Genomic DNA, 16,964 nt, shown 5'->3' on the forward strand with positions numbered 1-16,964 from the left:
TAACTTTGTATAATATAATGCAATAGCTATAGGAGAAGTTGTTTAGCCATTTCAATGTATTTTGCACCAGAAAGTTTCATTAAAATTGGTTTTATGTTGAGATTGTAGTCATTTTCTGTAGAGATTGTTTGGTTTTGTGAAAATATAGACTTTTTCATCGCTTCTACTTCAAACTTAAACCTTTAAACTTTAAATTTAAAGGTTATTAAGGCACTATTTTGCCGATCCGGCCTACTTAAGATGAATTTGTGCTGTATGTAGTCCCTGAACTAAAATGAGTTTAACACCCGTACTGTAAACAGTAACCAGTCTAAACATGAATCCCCATGGTGATGCATTCATATTTGCATTTTGTGTCTTCCCCAGTCTTTTGGTAGTAAAAATGCTTGAGATTCCAGCAGTAGGACGTGTGTGACTGAAGCCTGATATTAAGTCGGGAGCTGCAGTGTAAATTCCACCTGGTAGAGGCTAAATACATAACCTCAGCAGCACATGGAGCTTCAAGCCTATCATTTGATTGGAGAGTAATGTTTAGAATTAACTGCCTCTGACCATCAGGGTTGCTGCCCAGCAGGTGTATATCTTCAGTCTGAGCCTCAGGGTTTTTAACCTATTCACAGCCTGACATGAATTCTCAGCTAGTGCTCGGGGATTAATTTATTTGAACCGGAGTGGATGCAGTTATTTGATAACCGTATCGTAGTGTTGGTTGCACAGATGTTTTACATTAACAGGCTTAGCTGGCTGCCTTCAATCTGTTCAGAGGCATATAATCTGCAATATGTATTGTCAGGTGAATTTATTTGTTACTAATATACAAACAAGTCACATTGTAAGGATTTGATGGTACGTGCTTGATGTGATGCAGATATGTGAGAATTGATGTCATCTTCCTGACGTTTGGATGTTTCAGCACCTCATGTGTGCGGGCCTGTGGTGTTTAGTAGAGGGAGACACATCCTGCAAGACCAAACTGGATCCTCCACTGGACGGGACGGAGTGTGGTGCAGACAAGGTACGACGCTCGCATTTCTAACTCTCACATCTGATGGGAAACATCTGGATCATCTTGACTGTGTGTGTGTGTGTGTGTGTGTGTGTCAGTGGTGCAGGGCGGGCGAGTGTGTCAGTAAGACTCCCATTCCTCAGCACGTGGACGGGGACTGGAGCCCGTGGAGTCAGTGGAGCATGTGCAGCCGGACCTGCGGTACTGGAGTCCAGTTCAGACAGAGGAAATGTGACAACCCTCCGTATGTCACCTGGCTGCCTGCGTCTGTCCCTGTTTGTGTATGCGCGCGTGTGTTTGTGTGTACATTAATAATTATGCATGTGCTCCGTGGGTGAAATGAAACAAATCTTTCTATATGCCGTGAACAAGAAACATTAAACAAGAGACTTAAGGTTTCGTTCCCACATTCAGGTTTGACACACAAACCAGGCATTGAATATTCACAGTATTGTAGAAAAAAATATTTAACTTTTGAGTAATGACTCGGCAACTGCTGACATCTCATCATTGAAAATGAGATTTTATCCAGTTGTAGAGCTAGTTTGGAATTTAAAAAAATGCTCCTGCTTCTCTGAACCAAAACTCGGCCCCGTTTACACGATGTTTCATGTGAAAACGCATAGTTTTTGTGTTTTGGGTTTCCACAGCAATATTATAAAAAGGATGTCCGCTTCCACAGAAAATAATGTAGTTAGCATGCCAGGCCACACACACACGCACACATTAACAATGGGAGTACCCGGGACATTCGTATGGACAGACAAGCAAAAAGTTGTGTTTTCAGTGGCTCTGAGCACCATTGTCCTGGAAACAAACACCTCAAACGTTCCGAAAGTTTTCCATTTTCACTTGAATACATTGTCGTGTAAATAGGATCGAACCCAAACTCCTCCATAAAAACAACTAATAGTTGTACATTTTAAATCTTCATAAGTCCAGGGTTTGATGACAAACTTCATGAATGGAGGTCATTTATTACCGATGCTGCTCTCACTAGAAGTGGTTGCTAAGGCAAATATAATATTAGGACACATGATATTAACTATTTAGTTAAAATAAATTGCTTCAACCAGGAGTTTCAGATTTTAAACAGCAGGAACAGATCTTTTTCTTTAATTCTAAACAGATTGTGAAGCAATAATTGTAAAATAATCACCAAATTGTAAAGAAAATATAAAAGGGTAGTGGGGTATGAAGTCGTGGACTGGAAGTAGACGGGTCGAGGGTTTGCGACCACCAGCTTATATTAACTCTGTTATGGTTTTAGCAACATAGCTGTTGCTTTTCAAACAATATCACTGCAAACATATGTTGTTTCTGATTTCACCAACAAAATGTTTTTCCAACATTCTTAATGTCAGAGGCATTTGTGAGTCTGACACCTTACCGTGTGCGTGTGTGTGTAGGCCAGGTCCGGGAGGCCGCCACTGCCCCAAGGCCAGTGTGGAGCACAAAGCTTGTGAAGGTCCTCCATGTCCCAAAGGAGGGCCCAGCTTCCGAGATCTGCAATGTCTTTCCTATGACCGCTACGCTGCCAAGAAGAAGGGCAACGTGCTGACTGCCATTATTAATGACGGTGAGAGACAAACGCACACCAGACAAAAACATTTTTTCAAAGGGAATCGGAAACAACAATCATGAGACATATTGCTGTAAAAGTGTCTTTGACCTTGGTAGCTGAGTATATTAAGCCGCAATGCCACCACACTTTTTGTGGCGGGGTGGGTATTGTGTGGTCCCACCGAAAGAATTGTGGATGGTGCGGTAAAAACCGCGACCACCGGCTACGATTTTCCGTCACTCCTTTGTTGAGATACCTAACACTGACATTGAGAATGCGAGTCTCATGCTGTACCAACTGAGCTAGCCAGGACTTGCCCACAGTATTTAAATATTAACATTCGCAGTAAACCCTCCCGTTGATGTTTACATACGCCGCTTTGTGCTCACTGGTTGTTTTGTTTACTGGGTTTATTGAAACGTCTGCGTGCGAGACAACACCGCGGTCTTCCCACGAGGTGCAGGCGCTCCTCTCAGTACCAGGAGAGGGAGATTCAGCAGGAGCTGGATGTTGCTGTTCACAATGAGAACGTTTCTGATGTGTCACAGAGAAGGACTCGGACGGCCGCAGAGTTGCGGAGTTCTTCGCCCAACGTGCTGTTCACAACCTTGCCTCTATTTCAACTGAACTTTCTGTGGCGACAAAGTTGGGCCTGCGTGCGCTTTGCCGTACCGTACCCTCCTGCTCCAACCTGCTCCGGCACGTACTGCACGGTGGAACCGCAGCTTTAATGATGCACTGCTGCATCGCAACTAAAGGCCAGTTTGAGGTGTTTTTCTGTGATTTTAAAGGTGAAAATAGACACGTAGCTCACAGATCCATCCATTAGTCACTTAATTCATCCATTCATCCACCCATAATTCACTTTATCATCCATCCATCCATCCATATGAAACTGAAAGGCTCATGTCTTAAGATTGTGAATGGAGAGTTGGAGAGCTCAGATAAGATTAAAAAAAAAAAAAAAAAGATTACATGCAGTGGTATGAAATGCAAACTCCCCTAATAACTCCCTCCCCGTCCCTGGAGCTGAACCCAGACTCTCAGTGAAGTGAGACTAACCACTGAACCACCATGCCACATTGTTTCTTACAATATTTTATAAAACATGACTCTGATCTACTGAAGTGTCAGCCTGAAGCTGATGGCTGTTCCTGTTTTAATGTAGTGCGTGAAGGATTTACTAAAGTAATCTCCGACAAAACCCGAGGGCAGAGTGGTGTTAAACTGTTATTAAAGCAGCGGACGATTAAACTCAACAAGAGGTTTATACTTGTGCAAAACACTGATAGTGGCAGAGCTTTGATATCAATAGGAATGTGTATGCTTCCACAAAAGAAAAAACTTATTTTACAGTATCTATAATTGTGTACTGTACTTCTCCCATTTACAGGATTTATTTGAAACTCGTATAAGTTCACATGCTCAAAAGTTGCCTAACAAACTTTTAGCTAATGGTGCACTTAAGAGAAATGTGAAGGGAAAATGAGGACCCAGAGGAGCCCAGTCTTCATATACACTAAAAAAAAAAAAAAGAGTAGAAGGTGTGATTATCCTTTGCCAGCAAATGTCCTCCATTTATTTTTTTCCATAGTTATATTAACACAATGACGTGTTGTCCGATGATGAAAAGCACAACACCGGGGGGGGGGGGGTATTCCCACCGCACTAATGTTGCATGTGAACTGAGCGGTCTGAGAAAACTTACCTCGTCTGTAAATGGGAGACTGCAGTGAAAACAATGTTGTTTATGAGTGTCCTGCGGGAGGAGCAGCACTTTAGAGCTTTCACTGGGAGCGAGGAGGCAACTAATGGTGGAAGTGGCAGCTGTGATGCCTTCAGCTTGTACATGCAGGTACGCAAACACACCTTTAAACAGGAATATTAACAGTAAATTCAAATATGTCTTTGGTTTCAGTACATATAATAAAGATAGAAATAAAATGAAAAGTATTAGTATGGAGATCTGCAGTATACATGACAGTTTTCTTCCTTTTTTTTTTTTTTTACTAAAAGGACCCATTTTTCTTCCAAAATTAACAATAACCATGAATACACATGTAAATATAGAATATAATTGAGAAATTACTTATGACAGAAATACATAAAAAAAAAAGCGACCTTAATTTAATTGCATGAATGCAAAGGCATTCACACTATTGTTTTTCAAATCCTTATTATTATTATTATTATTATTATTATTATTATTATTATTATTATTATTATTATAACAGTTCTGTAAATTTTTTGACGCCGATATTGTGTTAAAATTTGTAGAATAGCCGATGAAAGAAAACTAAAAGTATGATTATCATGAATGCTAAGTATTTTTGTATCTCAGCCTATAATTCCAATATTTCTTGTTCATTCGCAGAAAAGGGAAGTGAAGCATTATGTTATAGACTCAAGAATAACTGGTATTGATGTGAGCTGGCCGTCACAAAAGCAGTCACTTGGCTCTTCCCATAAGAAATGTTGGAGGGAGTTGTAACGTCGTCTCAAAAACTCAAAAAAGTCCACAATTAAACTGTGACTGTCCTCTGTAGAAGTGGACATCAAGCCAAGTTCACTCCAAAGGTAAAACCCTGAATGCACCGTGAGGTTAAAAAGTGTAACAACAGCTGAAGTCTTGAAGGATTTATTGTTGAAGAGATCATCAACCATCAAACTTTCTACCAAAAACATAGTTTGTCCAAAAGCACTTTGACACTCCACCACTCTCCTTGAAAACATGTTTTGTGCACTCATAAAACCAATTTGAATGAACTAGGAGGAACGGCACTGTGTATGGGGTACAGTGGAGGGACCATCATATGTTCAGGCTGCCATCAGTGTGTCCTCCAGAATGGCTTCAAATGGAGAAAATGTCAACTTCAATCCAACCAAGATGTGTGTAAATGACATCAGAGATGTTCAGATATCACAGTAAACTGTCTAAGCTGAAGCTGTTCCAGAAGGACAAACGGTCCAGGAAGGCTCCTCAGCTTCTTTCACTTCTGATCAGCAGCGACTCCAAGAACATTTTTATACATATTTATCTTCCCCCAGTGTTTCTGTCCATCCATAAGTGGCGGCATTACAAACCCCACTCCCACAGAGGGCCATGTTTGTTTATTTCTGATAAACTCCACCGGTCCTGTATAACATTAAGCCTTTATCAGCTGCTCATGTCTCTCTATGGACACACGTCAAACAACCTTCAGATAGGCACAAATTTAGCATTCAAGTCTAAACACTTTGAAGTGCTCTTACCTTATTTCACACTACCTGAGGGGAATTCATATGTGTATGGGAGCCAACCTGCATGGCTTAGTTTTCATTGATTTCTCACAAACTTTGATGCCTCAAAGTTTCGGCACTTCTTTTGCATCCTAAGTTGTACGTTTGCTGCATTGCAACAGTTTTTTTTTATGTCTCCTATTCAATGACATTGAATAGTATGTTATTAAATGCTCTCTGGTGCAAAAAGCTCTGCCATCATTGGCCAATGTTTGCTTCAAAGGACTGAGGTAACTAGTTATAGGGCGATGACCTTTCCTAACTATTCCAATTTGGTTCTGTGATGTTAGAAAGTGATATATTTTCATGTATTTTCTCTGGAAATGTGCCTCTGGAGAGTGGAGAAATGACAGGAAGAGAGCACAGATGAGTGATTGAACACAGGCGTTATCTGTGTCCTTTATCTTACTTTGATTTCCAATTTCTTTCTAAACTTAGACTGATATGGATCCAGGTAGACGCTCTTTTATTCACTCCCAGAATCACAGCCTGCTGGGTCTCCTCTCATCTGGCAGATCTCTGGAAGGGAGCATTTTCCTCTGAGTTCGATCCTTTAATCAAAATTGCTGCTACATTTGGAAGCATTGGCTTCAGATTCGTTCATTCTGGGAGAGTTTTATTTGGATTCAGACTGCAGGAATAAACGGAAAATAATATGTTCAACCAAATATGGATTTTTCACTCATATAATTTGACTAACAGCATATTTTAATTAGAATTTCTCATCCATCCATCCATTATTTCATCCATCCTTCATTTAATCATCCATCCATCTATTAGTCACTTAATCCATCTATCCATGCATCCATCCATCCATCAGTCATTTAATCCATCCATCCATTATTTCATCCATCCTTCATTTAATCCACCCATCCATCCATCCGTCATTTAATCCATCCATCCATCCATCCATCCGTCATTTAATCCATCCATCTTTTAGTTATTTCACCCATCTGTGATTTAATCCATCCGTCCATCACATGGTGTGCAGTAGAATTCACCAAATCCTGGAGTAAGTTTTCACTAATGGAAAACAGGAGCTATAATTACACAATGATGACTCATTAGTTTTACCACACTGAAGAAGTACTGTTGCAGCCCTGGCATCAATCATTGGCAAGTGCAGTACTGAGAATGACTTCAGCCATTAAATGCAACTGAACCAGTGTTGGACAATCAGAAGTCCATTTCTACTTCCTGACGTTACTGCAAAGTGAATAAAATACAGTGACAAATTCTTCATACAGATGTTGGTAATTATCAGATTACAGAGAGTCCTCAAGAAATATGTCTCTTGGGACAATGTTATTGCAAAATCTGTGAGCCGAATAAAATAAAGTGATTAAAAAAAACTCTTAAAGGTACCCAAAGTCCCTGAAAGTGTGTGGTTTCATTACAAACAGCTCCCACTAGTGGCCCAACACATTAATTCCATACATCAGAGTTGCTGCCGTTTCTTTGTAAACTGACATAGTTTTCAAATCATTGCTGTGAAAACAAATCTTTTCGGAAACAAAAACGCAAAAATGATACGTTTTCCTTTTGACAATTTCGTCATGCAAACAGTGTCCCTGATCATCTTGTACAGGTGCGCAAAATCAAAGTAGAGCTTCTTGAAGTGTTCTTTGTCTATAAGAAGCCAAATGAATTCCCAAACGAAAATCTATCATACCTACCTTCAAACACGGTAGAGGCACCATCATGCAGTGATGCTGCTTTGCTGCTGCTGATACATTTGGAAGGATTGAACATTTGAAATAATTGATCATATAAATGATGTGTTGAAAAACAGTTTCTGAAATGAAGCTTTGGGGTTTTTGAGCAGAAGAACGAGACAAACCTAAAATCTAGTGAAATAATCAGCTCCTCCAAATGAAACCTTCTGAGAGATGGAATCTCTCTGCTGGAAGAGGTTCTGGAAACTGAGCAGAGCTTGAACATCTCACAGTAGAAAATATCCTCACACACAAGAAGTTCCAATATTTATGGAAAAAAGTTTGTAGCTGGTTTTACTTTCAAATGTTCTAAAAGGAAATGACAATTATTGTGTCAATTTTCTGCTTTATTCTCTCATTATTCTGAAAAGAAAACTTCTTTTGTCCCAGTACAACTTAGCATTTTGTAACATTTGTTTTCTGTTAAAGAAAATATTACGCAATTTATATACATTTAAAGTTTAAGTTATTCCCACAAAATGAAAGATTCCAGTCCAATCCAGTCTAATATACATTTTCACAGTTCACTCTACTTTATAGAAATTCTGGTCAGAATAAGTTTTTTGTATTAAGTCATGTTAAGAAAATTGCACAATATGGAGTTTTTTTTCTACAGTTTCGTAAAAGTACTGCTGTAAAATGAGGTGTGATCGTCATTCCTTAAATTGTTTCATTGAATAATTGTAAATATAGATACAACTTATTGATTGTGTCAACACACATAATTCCAAGGGTGGACAGCATTTTCAATTTAAATGGCTGCCATATTCATGTCATGCCTGCTCCTCGTCAAACCAGCGACTCGGTGGCTGCGATGCTTTAATAGCAACCAAACTCCAATAAAATATCCAGCATGTGTTTATTATCACTCCACTGTTCCAGACATTTTAAAGCACCTTTGTGCTTGTATGTGTTTTTGTTGACTGTGATTTTGCTGTTGTCAGTTGTTTATTTATGTAGAACACAAGAGAGCACATTGTTTCTAACTGTGTGTGTGTGTGTGTGTGTGTGTGTGTGTGTGTGTGTGTGTGTGTGTGTGTGTGTGTGTGTGTGTGTGTGTGTGTGTGTGTGTGTGTGTGTGTGTGTGTGTGTGTGTGTGTGTGTGTGTGTGTGTGTGTGTGGTGAACAGAGAAGCCGTGTGTGTTGTTCTGCAGCCCTGCTGGTCGAGACATCCCGGTGCTGATGGCTGACAGAGTGATGGATGGCACTCCCTGTGGACCGTATGAGGCTGACCTGTGTGTTAATGGGAGGTGTCAGGTACACACACACACACACACACACACACACACACACACACACACACACACACACACACACACATACACACTTCACTTCGCTCCTGTCCCGGTTCTTCTGTCCAGAACAGACACAAATATCCGTCTGGCTGACCTCTGACCCTCATTCCTACCTGATTATTAGCAGATCATAATCAGAGTTGAAAAAAATTGAGAAAGTACAGTCTACGTTAGGATTGGGAGAATCTCCTGATTGTGATTTGTGAGTTTACCTGCACACATTTGCCACATTTCCAGTACGTTTCTTGCGGCTAAGATCCACTCGCAGTAAAGCATACATGTTCAGTTCAGTTTTTATTTGTGTCCCCGCAGGGCAATTAATGTTGCGGTGAAGTATAAAACATAAAGAAAGCACATACGTCCATATATGGCATACAACAATTAAAGATCCAACAGGGAGAAAAAAATACAGTGGAGTACTAAATGGAATCGTAAAATAAACTCAAACAGGTCGGCTCCAACAGCATATCGGCTATAAAATGTGAATTATGTTATTTCCCCTCTGTTCAAGTGAGATGTGTTTTCTGTGTTTTGCATGGCCTGATAGTTGTAGGTGAATGCAACACACGAGAACTGCTTCTCAAGATTTTGACAGTCAGTCAAAACGATGGTGGTCATTGCATGGACAGTCTCCGATGGCTGTTCTGTGCCCAAGCTAGAGGCCCTATAATAACGTCATGTGCTGTTTTGTACTCACCTGTTGGTGTTCACTAAAGTGGAGAAACACAGAACTTGCCATGTGAGTTTATTTCCCCCCACGCACCCCCCAACGGAAAGAAAGAAACACGACGATATGAATGACTTCAAATGAATATTTAAAGTTGTTAAAATTCTCATGAAAAGTTTTCAATGCAAAAACATAGAGACAAGTAGATAAAACGGTAACCATCTGCAAGTAAATACTCTTGACTTTGAAATAAGTTACATTTAACAAATTAGTAACTCTATAGAGCTAGATTACCTGTTCCACTCATTAAATCCACACTGAGAGCAATAACAGGACGGACCTTGATGTTTCCATGACGATGATATCACGCGGTTACAGACCGGACATTTATATTGTTTTTGCCTTTTTGCAGCATTTTTCATTGGAGAAATTAGTCTGGACACATCACATGTCACTTGTCTTGAGTGTTTTGAATTTGGGTCCACAGGATCTGTCAATTTCCCACATCCCATTCATTGTCAGGGTGAAACGCACCGCATTGCTTGCTGGGTGCGAGGCGGTTACGGAGCTGCCCGGAGCTCATTTGCATCAAGTCATATCCTGCTGCGGAGGTCCACCGCATTGCAAAACATTCGTAAAATGGTCTAAATTATCTTTAGTGGAAGCAAAACGAGGAAAGATTCTGCTCAGCTTATTTCTCGCCTCAACTGCTTGTAGATAAACTTTTCACTGAACTGTTTTACTAATGAAAGATGATGTTGATGATAATCAGTTGTTTCCTCTTGTAGCAACGGCTCCAGGACATGTTTTGAAAAGTACTTTCCATCTTATTGAATTCTGTTTCTGTACCATGTTTCTATGAAAGTAGCTGGACCGGCTGAGCAGATGCAGTTGTCCCTTCAGCTCCTTGGTTTATTTGTTGTTATTTGTTCGTCTCTTCGGCGATAGCAGATGATTGGTCGGCAATACTGAAAAACACTCACTCCATTCGTTAAATACTTGGTCACTTATGTTTGCATCGATGTTTGGTGTGTTTTGAGGTCTGAATCCTGCTCCAGTTCAACCACCAAGGTCTGTTTGGAAGTGGACTTGCTTTACAAACAGTCTTGGTCTATTTAATGGTCCTTTTTACACAAACGGACCCCACACAGGCAGCATCACTGTCTGTTTTAACTAAACCAAACATGTCAAGTGTGACTTTTTGGATCCTCCCCCTTCGCAGAAGTAGAGATGCAGATCTTGAGTTGCTCACGAGGTTACACAACAGCACATGCATGAAAATCTTTAGACTAAGTGGCAACAGCAGGAAGCAATGTTGATTTTCTGTATGTGTTGATTTGATTATGACAGTGTAGCCAGGTCCTGATACTTGAACTGCAAGATAGCCAGACTGGAGGATCCGACACTGTCACATAAAAACAGACAAGTAAAATAAAGATGTATCCCACTGTGAATGGCAATCACCCTGCAGGGATCAATAAGAGTAACTCATTGACTTTCTGTGTACAGTTGTGGATTGGATCCACAGCCTGCTCCCCTGGGGAGGGTTGAGGAGTTTATTTGGATCCAGTCTCACTGCCACAGTCAGTCTTTTGTGTTTATTTGCAAATGTTTGATGCTGGTACATTTGGGAGGAATTCCCCCTTCCTTCTGGCCAAAGCAGAGAGGGGGAAAAAGTGTGTGTGTGTGTGTGTGTGTGTGTGTGTGTGTGTGTGTGTGTGTGTGTGTGTGTGTGTGTGTGTGTGTGTGTGTGTGTGTGTGTGTGTGTGTGTGTGTGTGTGTGTGTGTGTGTGTGTGTGTGTGTGTGTGTGTGTGTGTGTGTCGTTCAGAAAGTCAAATATGGATGCAATTATGACGCACATGTGCTCACAAAATACTGACTTCTTACATCTCAGCAATGACGCATGTATCATTAACTGTGCAAGATCCCTCAGAATGAATACAGCTGAGCCATATATTGCGCTACGTGTGTGCTTTTATAGACGATATGTGCTCAATTCACTTCATTTCGCTGGCATTAGCGTCCAGCTTTGTTAAATCACAATAACTTCCAGGACATTGCTCCAAATGGAAAACAGAAGAAGACAAACAAGAGCTCGTGTGTTTGCTGAAAAGCTAAGTGGAACGCCACATGTGCACTGGTTTCCAAATGTACGTCTGCGCTGGACGCTGGGGGAGAGTTTGCATGTTCCCCCTATGCTGTTCACCTCTTCCAGTCCCAGAGTTTTTTTTAGGTTTTTTTTTTCGTCCTTTGCCAAAGCATTCCATCCTGCGCGCTGGCCCAGCGGTTCGGGCGGAGGACCGAGACAGAGAGGCAGACGTGAGGCTGCAGAGAGGAGAGGAGGAGTGGATGGATGTTTTTCTAAGCCTGGCATGTGAGACGAAGGCATGTTATGAAAACACTGGCGAGGAGAGTAAGAAAGAGAGAGAAAGGAAAGAGAGGAAGCAGACAGGAAAAGGGGAGAGGAATATATTCAGCAAAGCTATGAAAATAACTGGCAGGAGGAGGACCCTGGACGTCTGACGGGACTGAATGGAGGCCCTGTCCTCTGGTCCTCTGGTTCAGCATTACACATCGTGCTTATCGGGAGTCAACAACTAAACAATGATCATTATGTTCAACCTGTTTATTACTATCTTTTCTTCGATATAGGCCTGTATTGTTGTATACTATGTGCCGTCAACTCTTCTCTGACTAAGACATCGGACCTCTTTCTTCCACTCTACATTCTTTATGGTGCTAGAAACCTCCTTCTAGGTCACTATTAATATTGTAAGAGCACATAGTCTGCGCACAAAGCAAACCAATCAGTGCATTAACTGCTTTTGAAAACGATGTCCATTTACACGAAAACGGCAAACACTGAAAAGGATGTAGTTGGCATACCAGGCGGTGGTGCTGTTGCTTGTTTTTGTAATGAAACGCTCAGCAGAGAAAAATACGCTGTAAGCATTAACAATGGGACTACACAGACATTCGTATGCATAGACAGCCATGTTGGATTGTTAATACGGTGACTGTCAACAATAAAACCAGGAGACAATGGACTGGGACACTCTGGACGTAACATTGTTCAGATTGTCCATCTACTTTTGAACTCGTCAATAGAACACTATTACAGAATCCGTTTCTATTATCACATCCGAACAGTTACTGTGCCTGATCTCAACACATTTCATCACAAGTCCGTCACATCAGCTTTTTAAGTTGAGTTGAATGGGAAAATGATAATTGCTCAAGTGCACTAATTAGCCTCACATTTACTGTCCAAATTTCACACAGCGCATTGAGGAAAGGATGGGATCCAAGATTTCTTTAACAACTCCAAATATTTCCCTTTGTCTGTGTGTATTTTATACAACTTGAAACAAAGTTGAACAATCCGAAGAAGGACAAATGCAATCTCAACAAAAAGACACTTTCATTAATGATACCAGATGCAAAATACATGAAATGAAATGAAATGAAGTCCTCTGATTGTGGCATTTTACTGCTTTCAACATGCATACAACATATTCACTCACTTTGTCACTGCTGATCTCTCAGCTCAGTGCTGCTTTATTCTTCTACCAGACGTCAGTTATTAGCAAATCAGTCAGAAGCAGCACTGGCTTTTATTGTCAAATCAAAGTTAATCTTTTCTTTATAATTGCTTGAGGCTGGACTAAACCTTCCTGCGGGCTCATTCTGGCCCACAGGCCGTATGTTTGACACTCGTGAGTCAAGCCTTCAGATTGCAGTACACCCACATAGCATTAGCCATAAGTGTGACTGTGTGTGTGTGATTGTCCTGGAAGGGACTGACCACCTGCTCAGGCTTTGCCTCGTCTTTCCTATTATTATGCAGGGTGGATGGATGGATCGACAGGTTGTGACAGAGAGCTAAGAGTACCTGGAGAAAACCCACACAGGCAAAGGGAGAACAAGAAAACTTGACACAGAACAGCTCATCCAAGAGTCAAGCTCAGAAATACAAGCGCTCGTTCAGTGCTCACATCCTAACCAAACCACGGTTCGAATCCCACGCCACAATCTGTCTGTCTGTTCTACCTTTTCTTCTATACTCTAACCCCAACTGGAACAACAGAAAGTCTCTTCCTCCGAGTCTGGTTCTGCCTATAAGAGTTGTATTATTACCTAACAGTAGATTTATCCAGATAATTGGATGCAATAATTTACAGGATGTGTTGCATGGTTGTGCTTTTTGAGAAACTCAATGATAATGAAATCCACATTTTAAGACTCTTATACCTTAATAACATTGTTAGACTCTTGTTATTTATATCCCAGGTAGCTTCTGTTTCTCCTTGTCTTATCAGTGAAGTGAAAGCTCCTTTGCGAACACATCCAGTCTGCAGTCTTTCATTCCGTCTGATAACAAGTGGTCATTAGTATGTGTTGCTGAAAAGGACCTGACTGCTCAACTTTTTTCAGAAGTGTAATCCTCTGGAAACGGTGAGTTTGAAAACACCTTTGCGTCTGCATTGAAATTCAGTGAATACACGACTTCAGACAGCAGGAAGTGGAAGAAGCAGTTTGTAGATGTGAGGATCAGTTACACACTCCTCTGTCGCTTCACTCTGATCAGAACCAAACGGGCTCAAGTGTATCAAGAACTGGATTCTTCCACTTTTAAGATTTATGATGTGCCTCAACACTTATGTAAAAAAAAAAAAAAAAGACATAATAGGGTCGGCTGCATGTATTTGCTGAAGTTTTAACACCACCTTCTGATTGGTGGATGAACTACATATGACAACATAAGAAACATTCTTTTATATCTACCTGAATAGCACGAGAGATCCATTTGACAATTTCCATGATGCAGTACTTAGTTGTGATGGTTGGTTAGAGCGGCGTACCTAAACTGGACTCTTAACACCTATTGTAACCTAATCATTAAACCGAAGCAACCTCAGCCTTAAAAGCACACAAACAAAACTCAGTGTCTCGTATTTGGTCCCTTCAGTTTGACCACATAATGTAGGTTGAACCCTGTTCAGAACCCAGAAACTGAGTGAAACACACACGCACGCACGCACGCACGCACGCACGCACACATACACATACACACACACACACACACACACACACACACACACACACACACACACACACACACACACACACACACACACACATTGTTTTTATCTCCATCGCCGGTGTGTCATGAAATAATGAAGCAAAGCCAGAATGGAGCCGATGTTCCAGCAGCAGGTAAAAATCTTGTTATAGAGATGTAAATAGAGAATGTGGATGTGGTCCAGTGTTTTGGCTGCTTAGGAAACCATAAACTTGTTTTGGGGTTTGTTTGTCATGTCAGTATCTGCTGCATGCAAATGGAGCAGAACCAGTCATGACAATAGATGAGAGAAGCCTTGAAGGGGTGAGCAGCTTCCAGTATCTTGAATCTCTCATCACTAAAGACATTGGACGTGGAAATCAAAAGAGAAAAAGGAAGACTGGCTGAACTCTACAAATTATAGAAGACCCAAAAACTGATCTCCTCACACAGGTTCACTCAGGCCATTAGGATCACTCATCCCTTTGATTGCCTCGTAGAAACATGAGACATGGACACATGATACTAAACTGTGGCCTTTGAAAGTTGCTGCTATATTTGACTTCTTGGAATAACTTGGAAATTAGCGATGAGGAAATCTGGGGACAAATCCAAGATACATTTGGGACATAAGAGCCACTTCGAGAGGTTGCACAAAGTCAGAGCAGCTAATGATCCAAAGAGGTGAAAGGAGGACGGGGATGACATGAGTTGTGGTTTGAGCAGCAGTCTCATTGTGTGGTGTAGTGAGACGGCAGTCTTTGAATCCCTCGACGAGGTATGTCACCATGTTTGATGAACTAGTTTTTTTCATAGCGTATGGTGCTCAGAGCCACTGACTATGTAACAGCACTGACTCGTGGCCTGGGATCCTTACATCTTTTTCCACCCTTCTGCCTTTTCTGTGTCAACAGACATTGTCCTCAAAACGTTGCCATGTAAACGGGGTCTGAGATGAGCCAGAATTGCTGTGCGTAGTGCTGATATTTAGCCTGACTTTAAAGTGCATGATTTTATTATCACCATCATTGTTATTGAAAGGCTCCCGGAGCCAAAGGCACACCGTCTTAATCCTGTTTGGAAAGCATTAAGTGATGTGCCTAATGCCTCTTGTCCTCTAATCAAGACAACGCCATTTTCGTCTTCAATCTTGACCTTGGCTCATTTTTACCTTCCAAAGTCAAACCTGAGACCTCGAGATAAACCTTATAGACATGTGAAGTGTTATGGAACCTGCTTCTCGCTTTTACAAAGAAGGATGGACCTCATGAGAGGATTTAAAAGCCATCCATTTCTTCTGGACGTTAATGTCCTATCACCAAATAGGGATTTAGTTTTAATCTCACACGAGTGTAATATGAGATTCTAGACAGTGAATCTGCATTTGCTTCATTGATGAACTCAACCAATATTCTTCATAGGGACCACTTCAGGAGCAAGAACTAAAAGGTTTAATCGAATGGCCTTCTGGGGGTTTGACGATTATCCAACCAGTGTGATAACCAGTGTGTCACATCCTGAACCTTTCTCGGAACTGCAAAAAAGTCTTGATCCTGTAAATCAGGTGCATCAGACTCATTTGACTTCAGTGTCCACATACAGCAGAAATTGATCTCAAGTGGAATGGACCAGTAAATAACAGCATTAGAATCTATAAATCACTAGAACTCTAAATCTCTCTGTTTCAGTACAGCCAAGTAGTAATATATAATTAAGAAGTTTACATTTAATGAACTGTCCTTTTATAATACATGTCAATCCTGAAATTTGAATAAAAGAACTGCAGTTTCAACAATATTATCCCTCAGTTCACGAAGTGCTTTACAACTTACAGATCACAGTGGATCGACTATTTACATCTTCAAATGCATAAACCATTTGACCAAATGTAGCTTGAACTCAAACAAATAGCAGACTAGTTCATAATATGATCAGAATAACTTTAAAATAAATCTACAAAATATAGGTAATGTCGACACATTTGTACATCTGTGTAGTAATACTGATCACCTGAACTGACTCGCCACATAATACAAACTAAAATGCCCCCCTGGTGGTCATTTAAATATATTACAGTTAATGTCATGATGTTTCACAGCTTGCAAATGTCTAAATGTCTGTTGTGCTTTCCTGTGTGACGTTGTGCTCTCTTGTGTCGCAGAAAATTGGCTGTGACGGCATCATCGGCTCTTTGGCCAAAGAGGACCGCTGTGGTGTTTGTAACGGAGACGGCCGCTCCTGTAAGATAGTGAGAGGCGACTTCAATCACACCAAGGGAATGGGTGAGTGTGTGCTTCAATGTCAAATCGGCGCGTGTGCACACAAAGTATGCTGGTGTATCTGGAGGTCGTTGACCCTCAGCGGGTGTGCAGTCA

At 40.9% G+C, this 16,964-nt stretch overlaps 1 protein-coding gene across 2 annotated transcripts in view; it reads left to right on the top strand.

Annotated features, from left to right (window-relative positions):
* The window catches only part of adamts17 (ADAM metallopeptidase with thrombospondin type 1 motif, 17), a 104,530-nt gene that overhangs the window by 63,961 nt on the left and 23,605 nt on the right, over positions 1-16,964 (top strand). For both annotated transcript variants that reach the window (XM_080492354.1, XM_080492355.1), the window contains exons 11-15: positions 914-1,015; positions 1,105-1,250; positions 2,416-2,585; positions 8,694-8,821; positions 16,751-16,871. In XM_080492354.1, coding sequence (XP_080348480.1) covers positions 914-1,015; positions 1,105-1,250; positions 2,416-2,585; positions 8,694-8,821; positions 16,751-16,871 — 667 coding nt within the window. The remainder of the gene's footprint in view (positions 1-913; positions 1,016-1,104; positions 1,251-2,415; positions 2,586-8,693; positions 8,822-16,750; positions 16,872-16,964) is intronic.

This window comes from Lipophrys pholis, assembly GCF_963383615.2.
Source record: "Lipophrys pholis genome assembly, chromosome: 2".
NCBI classification, from domain to species: Eukaryota; Metazoa; Chordata; class Actinopteri; order Blenniiformes; family Blenniidae; genus Lipophrys; species Lipophrys pholis.